The sequence below is a fragment of the Microplitis demolitor genome, chromosome 2 (genome assembly GCF_026212275.2).
Source record: "Microplitis demolitor isolate Queensland-Clemson2020A chromosome 2, iyMicDemo2.1a, whole genome shotgun sequence".
Classification (NCBI taxonomy): Eukaryota; Metazoa; Arthropoda; class Insecta; order Hymenoptera; family Braconidae; genus Microplitis; species Microplitis demolitor.
The window spans coordinates 24,034,597-24,050,096 of record NC_068546.1 but is presented as its reverse complement, the minus strand read 5'-3'; the positions used below and the strand labels follow the sequence as shown (position 1 = coordinate 24,050,096).

General features: G+C 28.7%; 4 protein-coding genes across 5 annotated transcripts; 1 reads left to right on the top strand and 3 right to left on the bottom strand.

The window, feature by feature from the left end:
- Window positions 1-383: 383 nt before the first annotated feature.
- Window positions 384-3,468, bottom strand: LOC103572136 (septin-2). 2 transcript variants are annotated; one of them, XM_008550586.2, is made up of 9 exons: window positions 3,400-3,468; window positions 3,063-3,239; window positions 2,311-2,403; window positions 2,017-2,182; window positions 1,805-1,955; window positions 1,581-1,746; window positions 972-1,140; window positions 775-856; window positions 384-713 (listed from the first exon to the last, which is right to left on the bottom strand). In XM_008550586.2, exons 1-9 carry the CDS (start codon window positions 3,407-3,409, stop codon window positions 555-557), a joined length of 1,173 nt encoding a protein of 390 aa, XP_008548808.1. In that variant the 5' UTR covers window positions 3,410-3,468; the 3' UTR covers window positions 384-554. The 2 variants fall into 2 exon arrangements, with proteins under 2 accessions (XP_008548808.1, XP_008548809.1); XM_008550587.2 differs by having other exon boundaries at window positions 984-1,140.
- Window positions 3,469-4,095: 627 nt separating this feature from the next.
- Window positions 4,096-7,952, bottom strand: LOC103572135 (cytoplasmic phosphatidylinositol transfer protein 1). Its single transcript, XM_008550585.3, has 7 exons — window positions 7,866-7,952; window positions 7,050-7,695; window positions 6,821-6,969; window positions 6,306-6,402; window positions 5,680-5,751; window positions 5,355-5,609; window positions 4,096-5,281 (listed from the first exon to the last, which is right to left on the bottom strand). The coding sequence occupies exons 2-7, from the start codon at window positions 7,098-7,100 to the stop codon at window positions 5,036-5,038; spliced, it is 870 nt and encodes a 289-aa protein (XP_008548807.1). The 5' UTR covers window positions 7,101-7,695; window positions 7,866-7,952; the 3' UTR covers window positions 4,096-5,035.
- A 148-nt stretch (window positions 7,953-8,100) lies between these two features.
- LOC103572134 (derlin-2) lies at window positions 8,101-11,291 on the top strand. Its single transcript, XM_008550584.3, has 6 exons — window positions 8,101-8,384; window positions 8,513-8,578; window positions 9,046-9,213; window positions 9,336-9,458; window positions 9,526-9,692; window positions 10,458-11,291. Exons 1-6 carry the CDS (start codon window positions 8,292-8,294, stop codon window positions 10,558-10,560), a joined length of 720 nt encoding a protein of 239 aa, XP_008548806.1. The 5' UTR covers window positions 8,101-8,291; the 3' UTR covers window positions 10,561-11,291.
- A 145-nt stretch (window positions 11,292-11,436) lies between these two features.
- On the bottom strand, window positions 11,437-14,608 carry LOC103572133 (protein phosphatase PTC7 homolog). Its single transcript, XM_008550583.3, has 5 exons — window positions 13,818-14,608; window positions 13,370-13,549; window positions 12,307-12,505; window positions 11,902-12,158; window positions 11,437-11,719 (listed from the first exon to the last, which is right to left on the bottom strand). Exons 1-5 carry the CDS (start codon window positions 14,041-14,043, stop codon window positions 11,670-11,672), a joined length of 912 nt encoding a protein of 303 aa, XP_008548805.1. The 5' UTR covers window positions 14,044-14,608; the 3' UTR covers window positions 11,437-11,669.
- Between the last annotated feature and the right edge of the window lie 892 nt (window positions 14,609-15,500).

Below are 15,500 nucleotides of genomic sequence, written 5' to 3'. Positions count from 1 at the left end.
TATGTACAATAAATATATTATAATTAATTATCTGTTCATTTAAATGCCAATACTTATGTACTATATACTTACGAAATATAAATAAATATAACGTTAAACTTTTTTTTTACTACCACATGTAAAAATTTATATTTTTTTTTATAAATACGTTTGTAATAATTAATTATTTATCGTTAATTAATTTTATTATCAAAAGATAATAGAAAAATTAATTATTCACATAAAATTTGTGCGTTCATTAATTAGATTGAATTAAAATACTGAAAAAAAAATTAATTTTGAGATCGAAGTCGTAGCGCGACTTGGAAATCAAAATTATTCTTAATTATTTAAGTAATTAATTAATAAAAATTTGGATAATTACTGTATTGCTTTTACGAAAACACTTTTTACGTGAAAAAAAAAAAAAATTTTTGAATCGCATCCTTAATACTGCGCGTATTGCATTTAATTAAATACTTGTGTTAATTATTTATTAATTGGCGTTAAAAAACCTGCGTCAGTTTATAAATATAATTTATTTATTATATTTATCTCAGTAATTTAAAAATACTTTAAACGTCAATAATACTGTTACGTTTTTTGTCATGATCGACGGCGTCTAAGTCATTACCTAGACTACCAACTCGACCTCTCAATCCAATACCACTAACTTGTCCAGTAGCTTTTAATTTTTCTTGCATTTGAGCTAAAATGTCTTGCATTCTTCTTATCTAAGATAACAAATTATTTTAAAAATAATAAAAACAATAATAAATAATTTAAAAAACTTACTTCTTCATCTTTCTGAAGCAGCAGTCGATCGGTATCTGATATACTATTTTCAAATTGCGGACCAGAATCTCTTTTTAATTTACTAGAACGCGAGAGGGTTTTATTTAAAAATATTCAAATAAATTTTAATTATTAATTTATAATATTGTCGTTACATTGTAGAGCTTAAATATAAATAATTAATAGTAATTATTTACTTGGGTAAGTACCTCCTTTCCCTGATTGCCTGTTGCGATATTTGAGATATGCATTGAGCTCGGAAATTTTCATAATGGACATCTTGGGTTACGTCTTTTAAATCTTGCATGTGAGTTGATATCAACATTGTACGCAGCTTAACAAAGTCACTGTGCTTTGGATTTTCAACTGTTGATTTAATTTTTAAATAAATTAATACATTAATTTTTAAAAAAGACAACGCAGTTACGATTTGGTCAAGGTATAGATTTTTTAAAAATTACAGTTGAAATCAATTTAGAGTTCAATGGAATTTACATGTAATATTTAACTTCTAATTGATGTCAATTTTTTTTTTTTTTTTTTTTTTTTTAATTTATACCTCGGCAAAATTGTAGCTGCGATCTTTTTTTTAAATTAGTTTTAATTAATTAATAAAATTTTAATACGACTATGGCAGTTCAGTCACTGAATATTTTAAAAAAATGGAGGGAATTTTTTAAAAATGACCTTAATATTTATTACAAGTAATGAAGTGAAAGAAGAAAACGTAAAAATTCAGACTTAATTACTAGTAAATATTTTTAAAAATTTGAAATTAATTTTAAAATAAAAAAAAAAATGATAACCTTCTACAACTCCCCAAGGATATTGTCTGCCTCTAACTTTTCTTCCTGCTACCTCAAGCACAGTTGAACTTCCAATGACCGCAAAAGGTACACAAGCTTTTAATTCTTTGTCCTGTTGTTTGAAGTCTTCGTCTTCATCACTGTCACAGTCCGGAAACTGGTAGATCTGTCAAAAATAAGTATTAAAAAAAAATCACAAAAATAAATTTATGAAAATTTCTTACCTGGATCTCATGTTCTTCGATGTCTGACAAAATGTTTTGTTTCAATCGCTTAACTTCCTGAGTTGTCAAAGTGTCAGCTTTGGCGATCACTGGGACGATGTTTACTTTCCTGTGGAGTCTTTTTAAAACTTCAAGATCCATTTGCCTCAAGCTAAAATAAATAATTTAGTATACATTTATTTGTTTTAATAAAATATACGAAAAATTCTTACCCGTGACCATAAGGTGGAATGAAATATAAACAACAATGAACCCGGTTATCTTGAATATTTTTTCTATTGAGTCCACTTTCATCAGTGAAATACTGACGGAATTGTTCGTCGATGTATGCAGAACATGCTTTCCATGTATCTTCACAATTGACAGCATCTCCGAATCCTATGTGACATATTTATTATATTTATTAATGTCTGTTACTTAGAAAATTATCATGCTGCCATTTATCAAAATTTTAAATTATAAATTTGACAGAACAATTATTTTTTCATAAATTGAATTTGAATTACCCGGGGTATCAATGATATTTAAACGTAATCTCACTCCTCTTTCTTCAATGTCCATTGTCTTTTTTTCAATAGTTGTTGTCTTTTCTACGCGATCTTAAAATAAAATAATTCATATTAAAAAATATAATAATTAAATACGAAATTTTAATGAGTGTGAATGTAGCAGACATGAGACAAATTTCAAATTACAAATAAACTAATTAAACTATTTAAAATATGAAAATTAAAAAAATGCACATGCTCATTTTTAAATTTTACAAATGTGCATTTTTTTACTTTTATTCCATTTTCATTTAATTCACTTATTTCAAAATTTTGAATTGTCAGCTATATTCACTCATTAACTTTCTGATACTGGTTAGCCGACGTTTTAATTTTTGAATTTCTTTAAAAACGACAAATTATAAAAAAAAAATATTTGAAAAAATTGCACCTATAGTTTATTTGATTCTCTACAAGTGCATTTTTTTAGATTTTTAATTTTTTGCAATTAAATAGTCAAAAAAAAAATTTGAAAACTATTAACTTGTACCCCTAAAGTTATTAGACAATTAACAATTTTCAATTTTTTTTTTTGGCAATTTAATTACAAAAAATTTAAAAACTAAAAAAATGCACATGTAGAGAATCAAATAAACTATAAGTGTAATTTTTTTAAACATTTATTTTTTTTATAATTTACCATTTTAAAAAAAATCAAAAAGATGTTAAAACTTCGGCTAACCAGTATAATGAAATTTAAAAATATTTACCAATAGCATCAGGAATACGTCGATCTTTATAAAGATCACCAAGAAACAAACTGTTAATAAGCGTCGATTTACCAAGACCAGTTTCACCCAAAACCATCAACGTAAATTCGAATCCTCTTTTCACCGATTTTCTGTGTACTTGTTCCGGTAGCGTAGCGAAACCAATATAATCCCTGTCTTGCTGAATGAAATTTCATTTATTTAACAATACTACATATATATGTACATAATTAACTATAAATTTATGTTATACAGTAAATAAAATAATGCTAATTTGTAAGTTTACTAATGTAAGTTCTAAGACGTTTTGAATATTTAATAAAATGCAGACACTTACCGCCAGACATGGTAGCAACAATAACACAGGAGCCGGCTTGCCGTCTAGTCTAGTTTGATATAAGTTTCGTCGCCACGACGTCGATGCGTAAGTTATCTCACCCCTTGTCACCCCTCATACACTCGCGCACCCTCGCGCAATCAATAATCTCTAAGAGATTTTAGTTGTATCCTTATTGCTCTGACACACCCGCCAGGCTTTTTTTTTATTTTTATTTTTATAATTATTCAGTTATTTTAATTATTCATAAAAAATAATAATAAATTTACTAAACTTTCATTTTTTAATACAATCAGAGTAATTACACCTACGGGTATCTAGACGTCAAAACAAATTGAGGCAAAGATTACAGATCTGGATGTAGACGGAAAAAATCAACCTGGCAAGGAACCAGTCCGAACTGAGAACCTGGAGAACATTTTTTTTTATAAATACGAACTAATGCATACACAGAAAAAAAAAATATTTTTTGGCGCGAAAAAATTTTTTTTCAATTGTCGACAGTCGAATTGATAAATTTCAATTAATTCATTTTTTAATCGATAAAAAATTTAATCACTGTGTCCCAAAATGCTGCACATTTAAAAAAACGAGTGATTGTTATGTACACAGTTTTTAAAAGACATTTAATTTAAATAATACAAAAATTAATTTATCACATAAATATTTATTATTTCAATTTCGTCAAGCTCGTATTTTATTTTAAATAATTACCGTGCAAGCAATGATATAACGTGTGAGTTATCAATTAGTTTAATTTACATTTTAACGCATATTACTTTCTTATATCATATACATATTTTTTTTTTTTTAAACAATAGAACACAATGGAGATTTATATAAATATAAATTTTACTGATAAATTCTACGTAATTTATTCTTCAACAGCCGTAGAAAAAAATCTTTAATTTATTAAATAAAAGATTTTTTTTTCCCAAGTGACAGAAAAAAAATTGCCTTTTTGTTCTAAAACAATCCCCTCCACTTTTTAAAAATATTTAATTATTTTAAATTGTCATCAATATTAAAATTTTATTAATTAAGTTTAAAGAAATTTAAAGCATTAATTAAGAAAAGGACAACGTCACTGCAATTTTACTACAGATTACAAAAAAAATTACTTACAATTGACATCAATTTGGAGATAAACGAAATGTGTCAGATAAATTTCAGTAAAATTTTGATGTCAATTGTACAATTAAAATTTTTCAAGTTTGCAGGGTAAAATTTGATCATCATATTTTTTTCGACTCCTAATTGCTGTCAACTGTAATTTTTTAAAAATTCTATATCCCGGCAAAATTGTCCTTTTTTCTATTAAAGTTCTAATTTATTCTTGATTAATTAATTAATGAAATTTGAATAAAATTATGACAGCTGTCATTGAATATTTTTAAAAAGTGGGAGGGGGGACTGTGTACGAATACCTTCAAGTCAGCAATTTTTTTCGCTGCTTGGGTTATTACTGTATACATAAACGAAGGCTGGTTAATTAAGAACATTATATTTAAATACAACATTTCGTTAATCAAACTTAAAATAATATTTACATAAACAATAACATTTAAACCCAGGTTGCGCGATCAGGCACATTAGTATTAGTACCAATGTATTGTGGATTGACATTTGATTTCAGTTATGACCAAGAAAACCAGGAGCGATTCGCCGACGCGGTAGGACTTTTTGGGGAAGAAGGGATCGATCCTGATGGCGTTTGTGGTTGTGACGGATTAGCTGGTTCTGTTTTAGGCTGAATTTTTTCATTTGTCGCTGCGTGCATTTTTTTCTCATACTCCCGGACGTCGTCGAGAGTCATGTCGTGCCACTCGTCAATCCAAGCGAACGCCTGGCGATGTCCCAGCAGTAAAATATCTCTTATGCACTGAAACAGTAGCAATTAATTTTAATTAACAAATTAAATTTTTACGTGTGCAGTCGTGGAGGGAAAGTAAAACCTTTTGAATGAAATCTTCAACACGAGTTTGCATCCCCCAGACCTCAAATGATGCATCGACGAGTTTGTAAGAGCACATTATTGGCTGTGTGGTTTCACGCCAGCCTTCTATTAATGGTCCTCTTCCTGTTTTCTTCGACTGGTAAAATTTAGGATCCTCTTCTTCTTTGTAATGTTTCGCTGACAATTCGTCATACGCGATATCAATGAAATCAACTTCCCGGTGGATTAATTCTACTGGCGTTAAACCTAAACACTGAATTATAAATATGTAGTTAATTAGATCAATAATTAATTCATTAAATGTAATTAAAAATAATATTTACATTTTCAGACGAGCCATTGTTGTCTTCGTAACGAGTTTTGATAGATATTTGAAATTTTGGAATAAATGAACACTAGAAAAATTATACTTTTATCAGTACAAATAATTCTATTAATTAATCATTAATAAGGGCTGTTTAGAAAATACATTCGCATTTAAGGGAGAGGGGGGTTGTGACAAAGGGTGGGGATCTGAGGAAATGTCTGCAGTTCATCAAAGATTTTGCGAATTTTCCTCGCGGTTTTTTTAAATTTTATTTTTTTGTTACGATAAAAAATCATTAATTTCATACTTTTAAATATATATAGAAAGTATTTCTTGGCGCGAAAAATATTTTGCACTATGGATTGAAGACAAAGATTTTCTTAGGACTGGAAAAAATTTTTTGACGCTAAAATTTCTATGGGATTTCCTAGACGGTGACAAGTCTTGATTTTTCTATAGATTTTCTTGGAGCAAGTAAAGATTTTCTCTATATATTTCCTTCATAATGGGAGGTAGGTCTATGATTTGTGTCGCATAATAAATAGGAAGTATTGGGGACGATGAGACAGCATGACGAAGTGAAGGGGTCTAGGCGGTAAAATTTTGCGTGGCATTTTATAAACGGCCCTTTAATTAACTTACTGTGTATTCTGTTATTGTAAAAGGATAATAATTCCATGCTTTTTCAGTAACATAAAAAATTCTTGGTATCAATGCTTGGATCCAATACGGAAGTTTGCTGAAATAAAATATTATTATATTATTTTTTGCCTCAAGTTTAAAATAAAAAATTTAAATTTAAATCAGTTGCAATTATAATTAAATTAAAAAATAAAAATGATAATTAGTTCATGAGCTCAAAAATCAAAGCATCAACAGTTTAGTACTAAGAGAGTAAAAATAACTTGTCCCAGTAACGGAATTATTCTGTCTCAGAACTAGAACATGGTAATGACATTTTACTGCTTAATTCAAATAACAATTTTAAAACTTGATCATTTTAAATTTTATTTTATTATTTTTATTAATTAAGAATTGATAAATATTGAGATTAAAAATTATGAAGTGTAATTGCAGTGGGTTTAAAATAATTGATGATAAATGCCAGTGGAATTTAAATATTTAGTTGGTCTTGAGGTGTAATTAAAGACAATTACCTGGAAAGATGGATTCTTTTTTCAGTAAATTGTCCCTTTCCATGAATGGGATCTTCACATTCGCTGTTCTCAACAACCTCGACACCTTCATCAGCATCTGACTGCTCATGACTGTGTCTAGCAATCATGTAAAGCTGCCCGATACGGTACTAAAACAATAATTGTCAATTGTCAGACCTAGCTGTCAGAAAGAACTATTTTATTCTAAAGCTTTGAAACAAAAACTCACTTCTTCCACAGTCAGTGGCATACAAATACGATACTCTTTGGTTAAAACCATGGTTCAATTCACTAATAACCTTTCAATAAATAATTACAAGTGAATAAAAACTGCAGGAACAAGTCTGGGATTGTGATCTTCAGATAACAGCAATAAATATTTTTTTTCACTTCATCAATAAATCGTATTTTTTGAATTAAAATCAAAAAGCCGACAGCAAAACAAGTTTACTTAACTGAAGTTGCCTTCATATTCTTTTTGTCATCTGGCTCCGCTTCAATCAATATCATAGTAACCAACATTTAGATTTATTAATGCGAAATCTCTACAATTTTTAGGACACTAGATTTCAAGGTGACTTTTCATGCTAGCGATCGGATGTCAATTTGGTCACGTGGTTTTTTAATTTACTGCTATTTAAATTATTCAAAATTCCTTGGTGAGAATTTTTAAATTTTAAATTTATTGACATCAATATTGAGTTTAATCGGGAAAAAAAAATTTAAGCTGTCTGCTGATGTCATTATTCCTGACGGCCGGGTGTCTATGACGCAGATCCTGATGATGAGAGTAAATGTAGGAGATATCAGACAAATTTAAAATTATTAATGAGTAGAGTAAATAATTGGTAAAATAAAATTTTTAAATAGGGCACCTGTCAAAAATTAAAATATTAATAAGTGAGTTTGATTTTATTTCGATTTGTACTTTATTTTGTGTTGTATATAAGTTAATTAATATATATATATATATATATATATATATGTATATATATATTATATATATATTTTGCTATTGATTAATTTTGCTTTTAAATTTTCTTACATTTGTTTCGATGGCTACACGTTAGTTCGGATGTCTCTTACGCACTCCGCGCACCTGTCTGTCATAGCGCGAAATTCAAAAACCTGTCACGTGACCTGTCAGCGCAACATGAAAAAACGCCTTGGTCTTCAACAATAACTGAATTTTAACACAAAAAATCCCTATATTAACATTAATAAACATATTTAGTTATATTTATAATATAACAATAATTATACGAACGAAATAACAGCAATTTCAGTTTATACTGATACGTGTACAGCTGTCGCGGTACGAATGGACAAAAAAATAAACGTGATGTGGACGATCAAGAAAATTAGATAACGCGACAGAGCTAAAGCAAACGTTTATCAACGTTATTATTAATAATTATAAATAAAAATATAACAATAATATACCTGGAATATTTAAAATAATTGTAAATCAATGGCATTAAGATCACTGAGGCAGGAATACCTGCAAATACCAACAGTTACTCGAGCTTATACAACTGCTTGTGTACTTACTACACTTGCTGTGGTTTGTATTTATTTACTTTTTTAAATATATACACTTCCGGTTATTTATTTATTTAATTTACAGTCGACAATTAATAAATTATCATTATTTGTAATTATTTGACTTATGTAATTTGAATTTTTTTGTAGCAACTGGACTTGGTGTCACCTTTTCAACTTTACTTCAATCCTATTTTAATTATCCATCAATATCAAGTAAGAGTTTAACATAAATTACATATTGTAATTTATGTAATTTTATTTTTGTTAAAATTAATGGGTCTGAAGTTTGCAGACGAAAATTTTTGAATTGTTTTTTCTACAATTTATTTCAAAAAAAATAAATAAAAAAATGCACATGTAGAAAATTTAAAAAACTACAGGTGCAATTTTTTGAAATTTTTTTTTCGTATGATTTATCGTTTTTTAAAAAATACAAAAATTATTGGCTAATTTCAGTATCATATAAATTATGAGTGAATGTAACTGACAGGTGGGAATTTAAAAAATTTTGAATACATAAATAAAATGTAAGGAATAAAAATTAAAAAATACATATTTAGATAAATGAAAAAGTACGCGCATTATTTTAATAAGAAATTATCTCATGTCTGTCACATTAATTTATTGAAAAATTTTATTTATTGTTAAGATATTAATTATCAATATTTTTTTTTATTTAGATATGGCGACTCGTCACGACATTTTTGTACTTCGGTACTGTTGGGTTCAATTTTTTTTTCAATATGATATTTACTTATCGCTATTGCCGGATGCTGGAAGAGGGTCCATTCCGAGGAAGGACAGCTGATTTTGTTATGATGTTTATTTTTGGTGGTGTCTGTATGATAGTATCCTTTGAAATTAAAAAATGATAATGATAATGATAATAATTACACATTGTGATTAATCGGAAAAATTTTAATTTATAATTTACTTCCATTGTTTGATTTTTTCCTTGACAATCTGCTAGATATTTGCATTCTTCGTTAATTTATTATTTTTAGGACATGCATTCACATTGATGTTAGTTTATGTGTGGTCTAGACGGACTCCGTTTGTCAGAATGAATTTCTTTGGTCTATTAAACTTCCGGGTAATTTTTTTTTTATCATAATTATAATAATTATTTATTGTCAATTAATTAAATAAAATTTTTCTAGGCTCCATTTTTACCGTGGGTTCTTCTGGGTTTCTCTTTACTTCTTGGTAATGTTATCTGGGTAGATTTAGTTGGTATGGCTGTTGGACATATGTATTATTTTGCTGAAGATGTTTTTCCAAATCAAGTTGGAGGAGGTTTTAGGATCATTAAGACTCCGCAAATACTGTAATTACTATTAGTATTATTTATATTAATATTTGATGATACCAGCATTGAAATTTAAAGTTTCAGTGTCTCTGCAGTCGAAAGATGTTTATTTTTGTCTAATGACGCGATATTATTAGAAAACGTGTAAGGTAAGAGACCCAGTATCTGATCAGGAGACTAGTTCCTAGATTGGGTACTAGCCCAATGATTGGGTACCAGTTCTCTGATTGTGTACTAGTTCCCTGATCGGGTACTAGGTCTTTTACTTTACCAGCATCGAAATTTAAAGTTTCAGTGTCTCTACAGTCAGTCAAAAGAAGCAAATTTCAATCCAATGCCGCGAATTAATATCAGCAAGTGCGTAAATTATGAATGCCTTCAGTCAGCGGGCAGAAACAAACTTGTTGCGACCCTTGGGAACAAATAATCTTTCTGCCCGCTGCTGAAGATTTCGCAATTTAAACTCTGATACTTGTCATTTGTTCAATAGTAATTTCATACCATTAATTTTCGTTACGTAAATGAGTTCTGTGATTAAGTTTTTTAAAAATTACTGTCGATACTAATTAGTATTTATAGTTTCTGCTTAATTATAAATTGCAAATGACAATTTAATAGTTGATGACATTGGTCTTAAATTGACTTGTTTCTGACTACTGACACTAAAACTTTAAGTTCCTATCCAAGGGATGATGTCAGCCTTCACCCTGGTCTAAAATCGTTTTCATCCCTTGTCACACAATGTACTATTACTCCAAAATTGAATGTTATTTTTTTTTTTAGTAAAAATTTATTCGACGAACGTCCAGAAGATTCAGATTATGCTCCACTTCCTGAAGACAGACCTGGAGGATTCGCATGGGGCCAAGAAGCTGACGTGCATTGAATTTAATATTCTATTGTAAATTGAATCCCAGCAGAAATTAAAAAAAAAATATATATATACATCAACATATATATATATATATATATTAATGCATTTATTGTCTATTCAGACATTAAATGAGTGATATTGCTGGTTAATTTTTCACTCACCATAAATTTCCATTGCCATGTCTTTAATTTCACTATTATTATTATTTTGTAATATTATATCGTCATTTGTTGTTAATTTAACGGGATTATTACTCAATTTATTTTTACTACTTTATGTAATCGCACACTGAGTGAAGATTTTTGTAAAACAGATTTGTAAATATAGATAGTAAATTTCATAAATATTTATCAGTGAAAAAAAAGAGATATCATATAAAAAAAAATATTTAGGATAATTACATTAAGTCTAAAGTCATTAATTTTTTTCATCTGAAAATTATCAACAAATTCTATCATTCAAATTTATAATTATTTTTATCAATGCCAGGAACTCAGAATTTTGAAATTCAACACATGGGTTTATTTTTTTTTAACAATATTTATTTATATATTTATTTGATAATTAAAGCACGTTAATTTAAAATAAACTTTGATAAATAATCGATTTAAAAAAAAAAAATGTAATTTAAATAGACTGGATTTTTTTCTTCCAAAAAAAGTACAAGGTGTACAAGAACAAGAAAAAAATATAAATAGTTTAACTTGTAATGTAATAAATGTCAGTGAAATTTTTAAAATGTAATTATTGTTAATAAAAAAAAAAAAAAAAAAAAAAAAAAAAAAAAAAAAAAAAAAAAAAAAAAAAAAAAAAAGAAGTATAAGAAATTTAAATATTCATGGTGGTCGACATAAAAAATAATAAATAAAAAAAATATAAACATTTGAATTAAAAGAAAAAAAAGCTAACGAAATTTATTATCACACATTTTTCTATGGATTTTTTCTACCACTTCTCATTAAATAATTTAATGGTAACAGTGGAGTACAGTTACGAGTGAAATAATCTAAATTAATATTTATTTATATGGTACATGTATGACATGAGGATGAGCTATAATACAATGACCAAGTGAGTATCAGACGGGGACAAATTATCATACATGTTCATTAGTTAATTAATTAGATTGCTATTGTAGCTAATAGCACCGTGATGTCATCTGGCTTCCCACCTGGAAATAACATGTATAATTAATATTGTTAATTAATTATATTTTTACTACTATAGTCGACACCCCGTTGTAAGCCTGCCCTTCAAAAAATCGACGAGTTGTCGACTATTAATTTTTTTTATGGTAGATATCAATAAAAAAAATGAATGCATTTAAAATGAAAAAAAGTAGTAATTAGTCACCTATAGCTTCGATACCATTTTGTCTGGCACTTTGAGCAAAAGGTGACAAAAAATCAGCATCAAATGCAAGGCTTCGTGCCATCCAAGCTATCGTATTAGCAACACCTTGAATTTTACTAGGATCCCTTTCTCCCTCGACTTTAATCATCTCTGTGACTAGTAACTGATCTGGAACATTATCAAAAACGCCGTCTGTTGCTAAAAGAATTACGTCGCCGTCTTCTACGCCGAAGCTCGACGTGTCTGCAGACTCTGGACTAAAAAAAAAAATAATAAATTATGACAGTAAATTAAAATTTAAGTAGCACACTTTCTCTTTTCAATACTTTCTACTAGTTGAATTATCAAAGCAAATTATGAACCTCGAGTCAACTGATAAAATGATTGATTATAAGTAAATTTTACCTGTCACTGAGAACTAAGTCAGAGTGTCCAGGTGGTGGTAACGACAATTGGAACGGAGTGTTGAAGTAATGCTGCTGTTCAGAGGAACGATGAACGACTTTGCCCTTTCTTACAACGACGAATCCGCTGTCTCCAATATTAGCAGCGTAAATACTACTTGTTTCTTTGTTTAATACAATAACACACGCAGTACTACTTCCTAAAAATTAAAATTAAAATAAATAGTACATTGTGTGACAAGGGATGAAAACGATTTTAGACCAGGGTGAAGGTTGACATCATCCCTTGGATAGGAACTTAAAGTTTTAGTGTCAGTAGTCAGAAACAAGTCAATTTAAGACCAATGTCATCAACTATTAAATTGTCATTTGCAATTTATAATTAAGCAGAAACTATAAATACTAATTAGTATCGACACTAATTTTTAAAAAACTTAATCACAGAACTCATTTACGTAACGAAAATTAATGGTATGAAATTACTATTGAACAAATGACAAGTATCAGAGTTTAAATTGCGAAATCTTCAGCAGCGGGCAGAAAGATTATTTGTTCCCAAGGGTCGCAACAAGTTTGTTTCTGCCCGCTGACTGAAGGCATTCATAATTTACGCACTTGCTGATATTAATTCGCGGCATTGGATTGAAATTTGCTTCTTTTGACTGACTGTAGAGACACTGAAACTTTAAATTTCGATGCTGGTAAAGTAAAAGACCTAGTACCCAGTCAGGGAACTAGTACACAATCAGGGAACTGGTACCCAATCATTGGGCTAGTACCCAATCTAGGAATTAGTACCTAATCAAGGAACTGGTAACTGACTTGGAAACTAGTATCCAATAAGAGAACTAGGACTTGATCAGGGAACTAGTATCTGATCAGGGAACTAGGACTTGATCAGGGAACTAGTACACGATCACTGAACTAGTACCCAATCATTGAACTAGTACCTAATCAAGGAACTGGTAACTGACTAGGGAACTAGTATCCAATGAAGGAACTAGGACTTGATCAGTTACTAGGTCTCTTAACTCATCATAAAAATAAATAATACTAAAAATTACCTAAAATCGACTGTTTATTTTCCAACAGCTCGTAGTAACTCCTCGCTAACAAACCTGCAGGTTCATTGGGAACAAATTTACCTAAAGAGACTAGACGTTCGCAAGTTTTCATCAAGTAGCTCGAGAATTCACCCGGGTCGATGCCGTAGTGACGCCAACCCCCAACTCCATCCGCGACTCCTGTTGATTTACATTCATTATTAATATCATTCACATGATGCTTTATTATTCCTCATACATATATATATATATATTTACAAAAATAGCCAATAATAAATCTCTTACATAATTAAACTCTCTGTTCGTTAAATTTAACTAAAACTTGGCAGCCTGCCTTTATTTACACAACCATGTGCTTGTGTCACATGCATTCAACATTAAGTTCGTTGTTAAAACATATAAATAATTCATATTTTAAATATATAAATATAAAATAAAAGCAACATACCAATAACTTCGACAGCTTTAAATTTAGCAGTGAACCAGGCGTCGTCTCCAAATTGTCCTTTTCTTATTCTCCCACGGGAAAAATCTTTTGGAAACCCGCAGACAGCGGATATAAGTGACGCTTCACGTTTTTTGACAACTGCTGGGTCAGCACAGGTTGTGTAGCTTGAAATTCCATTCCAAAGTGCTCGTGATAGAATTCTTCCAGTCCAATAAATTGATTGCATATTTAATTATCTAGTTTTTACAATTATTTAAATAGTTTATTTATTTATTTAAATTAAATAATATATCATATTAACTCCTAGTGAACACTTTATTATTATTATTATTATTTAAATTTAAATTTAAATAATTATTTAAAAGCTGCTGTAATCACCGTGGACTTTAATCTTACGTTTGCTACAGAACTATAACACGATTAACTCCTTGGAGATTCAATCGTGTACCCAAATCATATTTTTTTATTTATGTATATTTATATATATGGATTTAGTATTAGTATTGTTGCGTTAATTTATAACAATGGATATATATGTATGTATATGTGGTATTTAAAACGAGGTTATTTTCATTCAGTCCACTTATCAGTTCTGAATTCATTTAAAAACACTGAATTGTTTTTTTAAAATTAACTAATGGTGAGTTATTACTTTTGTTTTTTTTATTTTAACTGTTCGTCACTCCCTCATTAGTGTGATCGAAAATGATCACCAACACCAATGATCACATGCGGGCTTTCATCATTCAGTTCTTGGTGATTTAGATGGTTGTCTTGGGACATTTATCTATTTTATGTTTAATGGCGCTCTTGCGACTACTTTTTGAATGAACAAATTATATAAGTATATGTATATATATACATATATACATATATATGATTGTAAAAAAATATATAGAAGTTGTATAAAAGTCGATGGTAAGGTAGCGGCCATTTTTACTAACTGTCAGTTAATTATCAACATTTGAATTTTGAATTTTTCCCGCCGTTGGTAAAAAAATTTATTAATAATAAATATGGATAAATTTATGTTACCACTATTAAGTTGGCGTGTGATGTGATAATTTTTAGTGAACGTTATACCAAAAAATTGCTCTCAAAATGCTCTTTCAAAATCCGCAAATGCTTTGGTCATAAAATTAATAATTAATTATTTATCATCAATTAGAAGTATGGAACTCATTTTGTGTATAACTAATACAAGAGAAACTACGAGACTGGGGATTTCTTCCCGGGACTGCAAGATAATCTACGAGACAGGTTGGAGACACGGGACATCTGGACTTTGTCCTTCCATAAAGAGATTTGATTTTTTTTTTTTAAACAAATGTCATAAAAACTTTAAACTATTTAAAAAAAAAAAATACAATTTATCGTAGAATGAGTAGTCAATTTCAAAAGGGCAGAGAATTTCTTTTTTTTCTCTTTTTTACGTTAATGGTTATTGATGTCCGTAAATATGACCCGTATTTTCTTGTTATCAAATTTTATGTCCCACCCTTAATATTATAGTAAATATAAAATAAAAAGAAAGCCTACGATAAATTTTCGTACAATAAAATATATAAAAAAAAATTCTCAATAATAATTTTTAAAAATCAGTTTACAAAATTTCCTTCTATCAATTTTTGATTGTTTAAATTAAATCAAATTATTTTAATAATTATATCGTTTACATATATA